This window comes from Oryctolagus cuniculus, chromosome 5, assembly GCF_051225735.1.
Source record: "Oryctolagus cuniculus isolate XC-2025 breed Fujian yellow rabbit chromosome 5, ASM5122573v1, whole genome shotgun sequence".
NCBI lineage: Eukaryota > Metazoa > Chordata > Mammalia > Lagomorpha > Leporidae > Oryctolagus > Oryctolagus cuniculus.
In genome coordinates, this window is record NC_142871.1 from 157,236,670 (window position 1) to 157,249,184 (window position 12,515).

General features: G+C 49.7%; 1 protein-coding gene across 10 annotated transcripts in view; it reads right to left on the reverse strand.

Moving 5' to 3' along the window:
• SIRT5 (sirtuin 5) overlaps nucleotides 1-12,092 on the reverse strand; it is a 36,574-nt gene extending 24,482 nt beyond the window's left edge. For 2 of the 10 annotated variants that reach the window (XM_070074385.2, XM_051855089.3), the window contains exons 1-2: nucleotides 12,025-12,092; nucleotides 1,110-1,261 (exon numbers count right to left, since the gene is read on the reverse strand). In XM_070074385.2, coding sequence (XP_069930486.1) covers nucleotides 1,110-1,224 — 115 coding nt within the window. In that variant the 5' untranslated portion in view covers nucleotides 1,225-1,261; nucleotides 12,025-12,092. Of the gene's footprint in view, nucleotides 1-1,109; nucleotides 1,262-4,053; nucleotides 4,188-7,165; nucleotides 7,264-8,627; nucleotides 8,766-11,295; nucleotides 11,472-11,675 lie in introns of those variants that run through there. The other 8 variants (XM_070074387.2, XM_017344914.4, XM_051855090.3 and 5 more) reach the window with 7 other exon arrangements.
• Between the last annotated feature and the right edge of the window lie 423 nt (nucleotides 12,093-12,515).

Below are 12,515 nucleotides of genomic sequence, written 5' to 3' on the forward strand. Positions count from 1 at the left end.
CATGCAAGACCTGGACTGACTTCCCGGCTCTTGGCTTTGGCCAGGCCCACCCCAGGACGTTAGAGGCATAGGGGGAGCAAACCAGAGGAGGGGACTCCTGTCTGTCTTTCTCACTTTTCCTCTCAAAATTAAGAAAAAAAATGTACATTCATTTTTTTTTTAAAAAAGATTTATTTATTTGAAAGGTAGAGTTACAGAGATAGGTAGAGACTGAGTGAGAGAGTGAGAGAGAGAGAGAGAGAGAGAGAGAGAGAGGTCTTCCATCTGTTGGTTCACTCACCAAATGGCCACAACAACTAGGGCTGGGCCAGGCCGAAGCCAGGAGCCAGGAGCTCCTTCAGGGTCTCCCATGTGTGTGCAGGGGACAGGAAGTAGCTTGGCTTTTGCTGCCACACTGGAGCGCTGTTTACAGGCCCAGTAAAAGAATCTGTGAGACTGCATACTCACGACTGCTGGACGGCCCAGGTCTGTTAACTTGTAGGTCTTTGTGAGGCAGACACACAAAGGATGCTGTTCACTATAAAACTGAGCCACACACTGTCCCCAGGACAAGCACCAGCTCTTCTCCCCTCTGAGAGCACAAACCCTGTGGGCGTTTGGCCTGGTCGTTAAGCCCCCAGGTAGGACCCTCCCGTCCCAGGCTGCGGCGCCTGGGCTTGAGTCCCCGCTCCACTCTCGGTCCCAGCTTCCCGCTGATGCAGGCCCTGGCAGCAGCCGGTGATGACTGAGGGGCTGGCTTCTTGCCACTCATGTGGGAGGCCCAGATTGAATTCTTGGCTCCCAACTTCAACCCTGGGCCGGAACTAGCAGTTGTGGACATTGTGGGAGTGAACCAGCAGATGGGAGCACTCTGTCTCACTGCTTCTCAAATAAACAAGTAAATAAACATGGAGAAAAATACAAAGCACATGCAAAAGTTTAAATGCAAATATTCAGGGAGGAGCAGGAAAATGTCCTAAACGGACTTGAACACCAAGAAATAAGCTCCAACCCTGCCTGAGAAGGCGTTTGCCCAGAAGAGAAGAGGAAAGGGCGGCTTTCCCCAAACTGGCCCAGTGTCATTCAACACACACACTGCCCTGGCCGCACACTCAGAAGCAATGGCTTACTTGAACTTGGCCGAGCCATCACTGGGCAAATCTTGGTTCCTCTGGAGGCTGGAGGTTTCAATCTACAGCACAACTGGGAAATTAACCGGCTGGGGACAACCTGGAGCGGTGGCATCAGGTCTTCTTTGTATTGCTAATTCTCAGGATGGGTTCTAGAAAAACCAGCATACAAATGGAAACAATCAGAACATTCAGATACACGTGTGTCTGGGTGTGTAGTACACGGGGTATGTGTGTGTCTTGCTAAGAGCATTCTTAGGTAGACAGACAAGAGACGATGGGGGTATGTCCCAGTGAGAACCCCATTATAAGCTGAACATATCTTAAGAAAAAACGCATTTAAATCACCTAATCTACCAAACATCACCTATTAGCCTCGCCTATCTGAAATGCACTCTTACATTAGCCTAAGGTTTGGCAAAATCATCTAAGGCAAAGCCAACTTTATAACAAGGTTTTGAACGCTGCATGTGATGCGTTAAACACAGTGCTGACAGTGGAAACCAGCACCACTGCGAAGCTGAAAACTTCCTGAAGTCGAGCCATGCTAAGTCGGGGCTGCCTGCACACACGAGGATGCCCCGAAGAAACGTCCACCCTCTAAACTGGCTGCTTTCGACCCATGCTCTCAAGAACTGCCGGGAGTGGGTTGCATTTGGCGCAATGGTTAAGATGCCACTTGGAACTCCCCTCCCCACATCAGAGTGTCTGGGTTCGAGTCCCGGCTCCACCTCCACATCTAGCACTCTGGGAGGCAGTTAAGTGATGGCTGACGTAGCCGGGCCCCTGCCACCTCCTTGGGAGACACAAGCTGAGGTCCTGGCTCCTGCCTGCAGCCTACACCAGTGCTGGCTGTTGTAGGCACTGGAGAGGGAACCAGCTGATGGGAGACTTCATTTTCTCTCTCTCAAAAAAAATAAATGATATAAAAAAGAACTCCTAGGATGTGCAGAAGCACCTGGAGCTGTGGTTCTCAAAGTGTGGCGCCAAACCACGGCAGCAACGCCCCACCCCCCACCCCCCGAGACCTCACTTGAAGCACAGTCTTGGGCTCCACCTCAGGTGCGCAGAACCAGAAGTGGACAGATTTCAGGATCTATTTCCAAGCGACCCTGATACCTGTCCAAATTTGAGAACCACTGTCCTCAAGGTTTGGGGCATTAACCTGAAAAGCTTACGCTTTTAAAAATGTATGAGGGGGACTGGCGCTGTGGTATAGTGGGTAAAGCCGCCACCTACAGTGCTGACATCCCAAATGGGCACCAGTTCTAGTTCTGGCTGTTCCTCTTCCAATCCAGCTCTAGCTATGGCCTGGGAAAGCAGTGGAAGATGGCCCAAGTCCTTGGGCCCCTGAACCCATGTGGGAGACCTGGAAGAAGCTCCTGGCTCCTGGCTTCAGATCGGCTCAGGTTTGGCCGTTGGGGCCATTTGGGGAGTGAACCAGTGGATGGGAGACCTTTCTCTCTGTCTCTCCCTGTCTGTAATTCTATAAATCAATAAAAATATTAAAAGTAGATATATATATTGGACAGCACAGCAGGTTAATGCCCTGGCCTGAAGCACCGGCATCCTATACAGGCGCTGGTTCGAGACCCAGCTGCTCCACTTCCTATCCAGCTCTCTGCTGTGGCCTGGGAGAGCAGTAGACGATGGCTCAAGTCCTTGGGCCCCTACACCTGTGTGGGAGACCCGGAGAAAGCTCCTGGATTCTGGCTTCGGATTGGCGCAGCTCCAGCCATTGAGGCCAGTTGGGGAGTGAACCATCCGATGGAAGACCTCTTTCTCTCTCTGCCTCTCCTCATTCTGTGTAACTCTTTCAAATAAATAAATAAGTCTTAAAAAAAAAAAAAAAGTATGAGGACCAGTGTTCTGGCACAGGGCGTTAAGCCACCACCTGTGATGCCGGCATCCGGTATCGGTGATGGTGGTTCTGCTCCCCATCCAGCTCCCTGCTAATGCTCCTGGGAAAGCAGTGGAAGATGGGCCTCTGCCGCCCACATGGGAGACCCAGATGCAGCTCCAGGCTCCTGGCGTTGGCCTGGCCTAAATCTGGCTGTTGCAGCCATTTGGGGAGTGAACCCGTGAATGGAAGATCTCTCTCTCTCTCTCTTCCTCTGTATTTCTATCATTCTGCCTTTCAAATTAATAATTTTTTAAAAAGGGTATATATGCACTTCAAAAGGTTTGTGGAAAATGGACTCAAAAGATATGTTTATTTTGATGCAAAAAAAAAGTGAAATAGATGCACACATGGAGACTTCAAAAAGTTCATGGAAAATGTGTATTATAAAAAAACTATGCATAGATTTCCAAAGTTTTTGCACCAAACTAAACTTACCTTTTAACTGCATTGTCCCATGAACTTTTAAAAAGTTCCCTTGTACAAGACTTTTTTTAAAACTCTCAACTTTTGGTCACAGTGCAGCTTCTGAGAGCCCAGCCAGGCAGGTCAGATGTGCAGGATCAGGACGCCACCCTGAAACGCGTGAGCCTCAAGGCACACGTAGTCACCCTCCACACCTGAGGAACCAGCACGGAAAGGGACAACATTTGGGTCAAGGAATCACAAGGGTACCCGCCACCTGGAGCAGGCTGGGGACCCAAGGGCCACTGGATATTTATGACATCATTTGCGGGCCACACAAAATCATCCACTTAGAAACCATCCTGCTGCTCTCTCCGCTTTAGTGCCAACTTCTGGGAAACCTCCACCCCAGGAGAGGCCAGTGGAGGAAGAAGCGCATGCGCAGGCTGAAACACAGAAGAACAAGGGTGAGGCGGGCGTCCAAGTACACTGCTGGCAGGTGTACCCAGCCAGTGGTGGCCAAAGGCCCCGGGCCTATGACATTCTAGACTGGTTCTATTCTCAGTTCTGGCTGAGTTTAACAAGTGTGCAATAAATCATCTCTTCTGCTGTCTTAAAGCGAAATGAAACAAAACTAGCCTGCTGCAGAATTACTGAATTTTGAGTCCTGCCCGCTGCAGACCAATGGTTTCACAGGTCTTCTACAGCCCGTGAGCCGGATGTTCCCCACCCCTGTGGGGGTCAAATGGCTGGAAGAGCTGATGATTAAGGGTCTGTGGAGACAGGAAGGAGAGAGAAATAGCACCCTTCCTGAAACCACACAAGCCCTCAGGAGGATAACCTATCAACGCTGCAAGCACATTTTCCCTTTGACCCAGTGGCCCCAAGACTGGAAATATAGACCACGGGTAGATTTACACACATGCAAAATGATCTAGCTACAGATAGCGAATTAGTCCACTGCAGTTAACAGCTAAAGACCATCTGCAGGGAATGAATTCACTAAACGATGGCAGCTACCAGCAAGAATGTAAGGTTCTTTCTGTACGATGTTCTAGAATGAACAGACCTGTGAGGGCAGAGCACCCATCAGTGGCTGTCACAGCAGGGAGAGGCTAGTGCAAAGGGCATGAGGACAGCAAAGGGTGAAAGAACTGTCCTATTTTTTATTATGGTTGTATTTACATGACTATGTCTATCAAAATTCATGGAAAGCCACACTAAGAAAGGGTTAATTTTGGAGCTGGCACTGTGGCTCAGTGGGTTGAGCTACCACCTGCGACAGCTGGCATCCCATTTGAGCACTGGTTCTAGTTCCGGCTCTACTCCACTTCCGGCCCAGCCCCTGGGAAGGAGCCTGGCATTCCAAGCTCCTGGCTTTTGTCTGGCCACCTGAGGACTGTGAACCAGCGGATGGAAGATCACCCCTCTCCTAATTCCACCCCTCCCCCATTTCTCCCATGTCTGTGACTCTGCTTTTCAAATAAATAAATATTTTTAAAAAGAGAAGGGGCTCATTACTATATGTAAAAATCCTTCAAAACAGTGAACAGAATTTCTAATTCATAAATGAAAAGAGTTCTGTAGATGATGAACGTAAATATACTTAAGACCCCTGAATTGTATCTTTAAAATGGTTAAGATGGGAAATTTTATGTCACATGCATTTTTCCACAATCAGAAAAAAAACAGAATGAAAAATGTCTGTCTAATCTGATAGGGATCACCAGAATCATGTTGAGGGGAAAAGTAGAATGCAAATAGGGAAGGGAATATTTGCGTTTGCATTGAAAATATAACTGCATAAAAATGCAATCTGTATTTGCATTAACAATATAATTGACAAGAAATGAGTAAAAAGCCTTGAGTGTGGGGTGGCCAACAGGACCTGTGGCGACAAAGGCACAAGCGTCTTCTGCACTCATGTCCACGCGCTGTCTGGCTGGCCAGTGCCTCTAGCTGAAGGCCAGGAACACAGCTGCCGCTGAGCCTGCGGCAGGCACACACCACGGGGGGCTGCGGCCCGTTGGAAAGCGGTCACTGATCTGGGCTTCGCTAGGTCACTGGGAGACGGCTGCTTGGGAGGGGGCTTTTTAACTGCCAGGTGGCTGCTGCTAGGAAACGGGACACTATGGATATCGTGATGAATCTGCTCTGAAAGGCGGGGGAAGCGAGGCTACAAGGACGGAGGCTGTCGGCTGCTTTGCTGGCTCAGACAACGTCCTTGTCTCCGGGGCTGGACATGATTACTGAGTGGTCTTCTGGTGTCCTGGTCCGTGGTTGTGCCAGGGTGGCTGTGCCTGATGTTGGTGCACAGTGACACAGTGTATGTTCAGCAGGACACCAAGCAAGGCCAGGCTAAGAACCAGACGCCGACCAAACGTGCATCAACGTATCAACGAGATGCGACTTCTGTTTATCCATACAATGAAGACAATTCAGCAACAAAAGGCACATGTGGTAATACATCCAACAGCACAAGACTCTTTAAAAGTGTTATGCAAAGCAGTTGTGCAGTGGAAAATGTGGCAGTTACCACCTCAGCCAGGAGATCCAAGTTAACCTCTCCAGTAATGACCTTGACTTCGTCTATCTGCTGAAATGGTGCAAGAGAAGGGCAAGGCATTCCTTGCTACTTTTCCCCAAAATGCACTACTTCACTTTAACTACTAGAAAACACTAGACAAGTCCAAACAGAGGGGGCACTCCACCGCAAAACTGGCCAGCGATCTTCCAAAAAGTCACTGAGGTTGAAAAGGAGAAAAGATCAGGAAAGCGTCCTAGGTTGGACACCAAGCAGATGCCAACAACCAAATGACACATGGGATCCGGCACTGGATTCAAGATCTGAAAAGGAACATTACTGCAACAAATGGCAAACTGTGAACCAAGTCTGTCAATCAGCTAATAGTATACTGAACATGTGCTGTGGGTTGGATGTGGTCTGAGCGCGTTCCCCAAGGGTCCAGGTGTTGTAAGTTTAAGGGGTGGGGCCCAGCAGGACGTGCTGCCCCCAGAGGAGAATCAAGTGGCACTCTTGGGACTCCGGTTGGCTCCCACAAGAAGAGTTAGTAGAAAAGAGCAGGCCTGCTCCCTCCCCCAGCTCTCTGGCTTCTTCCTCACCACCTGATCTCTCTCTTGCAGAAGAGTTCCTGCCAGATGCCACAGCTGGTGACATCACACAGCCAAGCGAACCTTCATCAGAAGCCAACAAGTGGGGCTGCCCATCTTGGACTTGCAGCTCCAAAAACAAGAACTAAATAAACCCAAGTGCCTTCATAAAAGACCCAGCCTCAGGCATTTTGTTACAGCAATGGGAAATGCACTAATACAATATTTAAATGCCCATGTACAGTATGCATTGTCTTTTAGATCACTGAACTCTGGAGTTAGGTGACCTGTTACTAGGAGGGGAATTGGGAAAATAGCGTTTGGGGACTCTATGCACTATTTCTGCAACATCTCTGTGGGGCTAGAATTATTTCAAAATAGAGCTGCTTTAGAAATAAAGAACAGCACTATGCAAACAAGGAAGCCAGCATAAAAGGTCTCCTACTCTTTGAGACCATTTATTTATATTCCAAGAAGGCAAAACTATGGTACACAAAACCAATCCCTAGTTTCTAGGGACAGGGATTGGGGGAGGGTTAAAAGGGACAGAGAAAGTTTCTCAGAACAAAGGAAAATCCTACATCTTTATAACATTTTTTTCATAGAAAATCATAGAACTGTAAGATAAAAAGTATTGTACTTAAAGCCGACTGCCACCAGTCCCTTTGGGTTTTCCTCTCTTGGAAGCTCCCCTCCACGCTGCCCTGGCTGGAGATCCTTGATTCTAATAAATACTTTTAAATCTAAAAAGGTAAAAAGGGTGAATCAGACAGCAAGTAGCATTTAAATAAACCTCACTTAAAGGTAAGAAGCAAGCAAGTCAACAAACTTCCAGTGTAATGTTTCTCTGGTTATCAAAAAGAACAAGGCTTGCGGCCCAGCAGACGGGGCCAACACCTGCCACACTGGCATCCCTTCCCCACGCTGGGTGCTGCTGCTCCACTGCTGATCCAGCATTCCCTGCTAATGCGCCTGGAGAAGCAGCGACAATGACCCAAGTACCTGCACTCCCGTGCCTCACACTGGAGACCCACATGGAGCTCCTGGCCTCGGCCTGGCCCAGCCCTGGCCTTTGCAGTCATTTAGAGAGTAAAACAGTGGATGGAAGATATATCTCTCTTCCTCTCCCTCCTTTATCTCCATAACACTGGCTTTCAAATAAAAAAAAAAAAACTTAAAAAAATAGACTACGCAAGAGCTTGGAATGCTGAAAAAAAGAAAAAAATAGTCCAGTGTGTTTGCAGACCAATCTCTAGAGAAAGACCCAAGGGTGCCTGGAGCCATTTCTGCAGGGGAAGGGTCAGCCAGGCACCAGGGAAGGGGCGGGGTGGAGGGCCCTCTGGGGAGCAGCAAGGGGCGCCCAACCACCACGAAAACCACGCCAGGGCTTCACTTGAAGAAGCTGGGGCAAAGGGCTTGGTGTGATCTCCACCCACCAGGGGCATGCCAACCTTTCAACAATCTTCAATTTATTTCAATAAAAAACCACAGGCAGGGACAACCAAGATGTCATTATAGTTTATGTTTGCTTTACTGTTTAATTATGGAAAAATTAAACATATACAAAAATAAACAATATAGGGAGCCAGCGCTTTGACACAGCAGGTTATTAAGCCCACCGTCTGCGGCACCTGCATCCCATATGGGCGCTGGTTCCATTTCCATCTGCTCCACTTCCGATCCAGCTCCGTGCTAATGCACCTGGGAAAGCAGCAGAGGCTGGCCCAGGTCCTTGGGCCCCTGCACCCACAGGGGAGACAAAGATGAAGCTTCAGGCTCCTGATTTCAGCCTGGCCCAGCTCTGGCTGTTGCGGCCATTTGGGGAGTGAACCAACGGATGGAAGACCTCTCTCTCTCTTTGCCCCTGCCTCTCCCTTTCTGTAACTCTGCCTTTCAAACAAACAAATAAATCTTTAAAAAAAGATACAATAACCCTTCATTCCCATCACCCAGCTTTAACAATTATAAAGAGAAAGTAGTTGGAGTCTTAAAAAAATATTCTAATATATGATCATTGCTAAATCTTGCACACCTTGATAAGCACTATGAAATTAAAGCCCCTGATACTGCCTAACTTTGATTGGAAAGCTTCTCACTGCTACCTGAAGCTGTCCACGCTATCAATTTGAGCTTTACAACTTCAGTTGTTTTTCTCAAAGATGATTATGTTTGTCGCTTTCTAGTATTTGGTTCTGGGGACTTCAAAATGATTCCGACTTTTGATTTGATCCACATTAAAGCTGCAGGATACAAAATCAACTTAGAAAAATCAGTAATGTCTCCATACACTGACAACAAACTATCTGAAAAAGAAATAAAGAAAACAATTCCCCAAAAAGTAAATACCTGGATACAAATTGAACCAAAGAAGCAAAACACTTGTATACTGAAAACTATAAAATACTGATCAAAGAAATCATTCATTGATTAAAATAATATTGTGAAAATGTCCGTGTTACCCAAAGCAATCTAGAGATTCAGAGTCTGTTTTTATCAGAATCCCATTTTTTACAGAAATATAAAAAACATTCCTAAAATTCATATGTAATCACAAACAACCGTGAACAGGCAAAGCAATCTTGAGCAAAGGGAACAAACCTGGACTCATTACACTCCTTGACTGCAAAAAATACTATATAAAGCTATAACAATTAAGACATGGTACTGGCATAAAAACAGACATATCAATCAATGGAACAGGACAGAAAGCCCAGATATAAATGAACACATTTACATTGAGTGCATTTTTGACAAAGGTGACCAGAACACAAAATAGGGAAAAGACAGTCTTTTTAGTAACTGATGCTGGGGAAATTGGACACCCACACGCAGAAGAACAAAATTAGAACCTTATCTCCCACCATACACAAAGATCAACTCCAAACGGACAAGACACTTAAATATAAGACCTGAAGTTATAAAACCAGAAGAAACGTAAGAGAAAAGCTCCACAACGCTGGCCCAGGTTAGTCCCTGAGAAGCGCAGGCAACGAGAGTAAAATCATACAAATGGGACCGCATCAAATTAAAAAGCTCTGTGCAGCAAGGGGAACCATTAACAAAATGAAGAAAAAAACACATGGATGCAGAGACAGTACCTGCAAGTCACATGGCTGATAAGGGGCTAGCACAGGTATCTAAAACAGACCCAAACAATTCAACAGCAACAAAACAGCCTAATTTTTAAAATGGGCAAAGAAGCTGAATGGGAACTTCTCCAAAGAAGACACACGACTGGTTAGTAGATACGTGAAAAATGTGCACTATCTCTAATCATCAAAAAGGGCAAATGAAGCCACAGTGAACCGTCAGAAAGGTGTCAGCAAGGATATGGAGAAAAGGCAATGTTGGTGCAGTTAGTGGGCATGAAATTAGTGCAGCCATCATGAAAAATAGTGCAGAGGTTCCTGGAAGAACTAGAATGGGGCAGGCATTTGGCCTCGTGATTGACATCAGCTAAGAAGCCCACATGCCGTATCAGAGAACCTGGGTCCAATACCCAGCTCTGGCTCCCAATCCCAGCAGACTGCCAATGCGGACTGTGGGAAGCAGGAGGTGATGGATCAAGTAGCTGGTTGTTTTTTTGTTTTGTTTTGTTTTGTTTTGTTTTAAGATTTATTTATTTGAAAGGCAGGGTTACAGAGAGGCAGAGAGCGAGAGAGAGTACGAGAGAGAGAGAGAAAGAGGGAGAGATCTTTCATCCACTGGTTCACTCCCCAAATGGTCACAACAGCTGGAGCTATGCTGATTCGACCCCAGGAGCTAAAGATAGAACTACCAGTAACCTCACTTCAGGGCAAACATCCAGAGGAATAAAAATCAGTATGTCAAACAGAACTTGATGTCTATACTCATTTCAGCATTATTCACAATAGTCCAGATATGGGGACAACTTAAGTACCCATCAAAGGATGAAAGGATTTTAAAAAACATATATTATACACGGAAACAATGGAAAACTATGCAGCCTTTAATGAGAAGTTCTGCCACTTGCGACAACATGGGTGAACCTGGAGGACGTGGTCCTACATGAAATAAGGCAAATAAGGCAAATACTACATGACCTCACTTACAGGAAGAATATAAAAAGCAGAATAAACATTTAGCTGAGGCTGGAGAGAGAGGGGGAAAGGGGAGAGGCTGGGCAAAGGGCAGAATTTGAGATGGAGGACTTAGTGAACTTTTGCACAGAGTGATGACTACAGTTAATTTTTAATAACTATACACTTCTGGGGCCACTGTTGTGATATTGCGGGTTACGCCGCTGCCTGGGACACTGGCACCCATATGGCTGCTGGTTCAAGTCCTGGCTGCCCCACTTCTGATCCAGCTCCCTGCTGATGCGCCTGGGAAAGCAGAGGAAGGTGGCCCAAGTGCTTGGGACCCCTCACCCACATGGGAGACAGCGAAGAAGCTCCTGGCTCCTGGCCCAGCTCTGGCTGTTGCGGCCATTTGGGGAGTGGACCAACAGATGGAAGACCTCTCTCTCTGTAACTCTGCCTCTCAAATAATTTTTTTTTAAAATTATACATTTCAACATTGCTAAAAGGGATTTTAAATGTTCTCATCACAGAAAATAGGCTGTAATTAGATGAATGGATCTATCCCAATGTACACGTACACCAAAACCTCACATTGTGCCCCTAAATATAGACAATTAGAAACGAAATTTGTTTTGAAACATTTAAGTGAAGACAGAAAAAAAACGACTCGGTAGCGTATTGCAAAGGGGCTACGAACACGTCCACGGGTGTCCCCGACTGAACGAACCCAAGCCGGAACACAGACGTCCTCGGGCGTCTACACTGGCAGAATCCGCTCTCGCCAAGGTCACCTCCGCGGCGCTCAACCCCACTTCCTTCCCCAGGAGGTCACGCCCGACCTCGGCCCCGGGCCATCGCGGCCCCGACAGCCGCGTCCAGCCGCCGCCCGGCGCCGCGGGCCCGAGGACTCGGCGCTGACCGCTCGCTTCCGCAGGCGCCGCCGCCGCCGGGCTGGGCCGCAACGCGCGCTCCTCCGCGGCCCGGCGCCCTTCCTCAAACGGAGGCGCCCCCTCCGTCCACCCGCTCCGGCCCCGCGTCTCCGCCCTGAGACCCCGGCCCCTGCCCGGGACCCTCCCCGCGGCCTTCGAGGCTCCCTCACGCAGTCACCTGGGTCCCCACCGCGCTGCGCACTCGGCCACTCTCGGGCCCGCCGCCCGCATCGCCCCCCGCGCGAGGCCCCCAGTCCCCTCGTCGCCAGCCCAGCCGCGTCCCGCGCCCCGAAGCCCCACACCACACGCCCCCGACGCCCCCCAGCCGCCGCGGCGGGCCGGGGCCACGCAGCCGCCTCAGGGCCACGCATGCGCGGCGCAGGCGCGCGCCACCGCCGCCGAGCCGCCCGCGGCGCGAGGACGCACGGTCGCGTCCCGCGGGACAGCTGGCTCGGCCGGACCCCACCCCGGGCCGGGGCGGTCGCCCGTGGCCGCGGGGTCCCCGCGCAGCGCGGGCGGAGACGCACCTGCGGGAGGCGGGCAGGGCGGGCGAGGTGTGGCGCGGCGCTGGCAGCGGGAGGCCGCGGGGCGGAGCGGCGGGGCGCCCTGCCCCGGCTGCGGCGCCCCCTGCTGGCCGCCCCGACCCCGCCGGGCCCCCGGCGAGAAGGGGGCGGTCCCCAGGCCTGCCCGCGGCGGAGCGTGGCTTTGTCTTCCTTCCCTTGGGGATCTGCGGGGCGGGGCGCGCGTGAGCTCCGAGGTTCCCCGCACGCCCGCAGCAGGCGGCTCGCACCGCTGAAGGAGTGAGCCTCCCGCGTGCGGGGTGCGTGGGTGCCCAGGCTACCCACCGCGGCGGGTAGGATGCGCTCACATCTGCCGTCTGTCCTTTTCTCCCGCAGCACCACGTTTGCGGAGGTAGGGGGCAGTGGTCAGCGATCTTGGGGCAAAAAAATGGCACTTTAAACATGTTTTTTTTTCCGGGCTGGGGTTGTGGCGGGGTGAGCTAAGCTGCCGCCTGCCG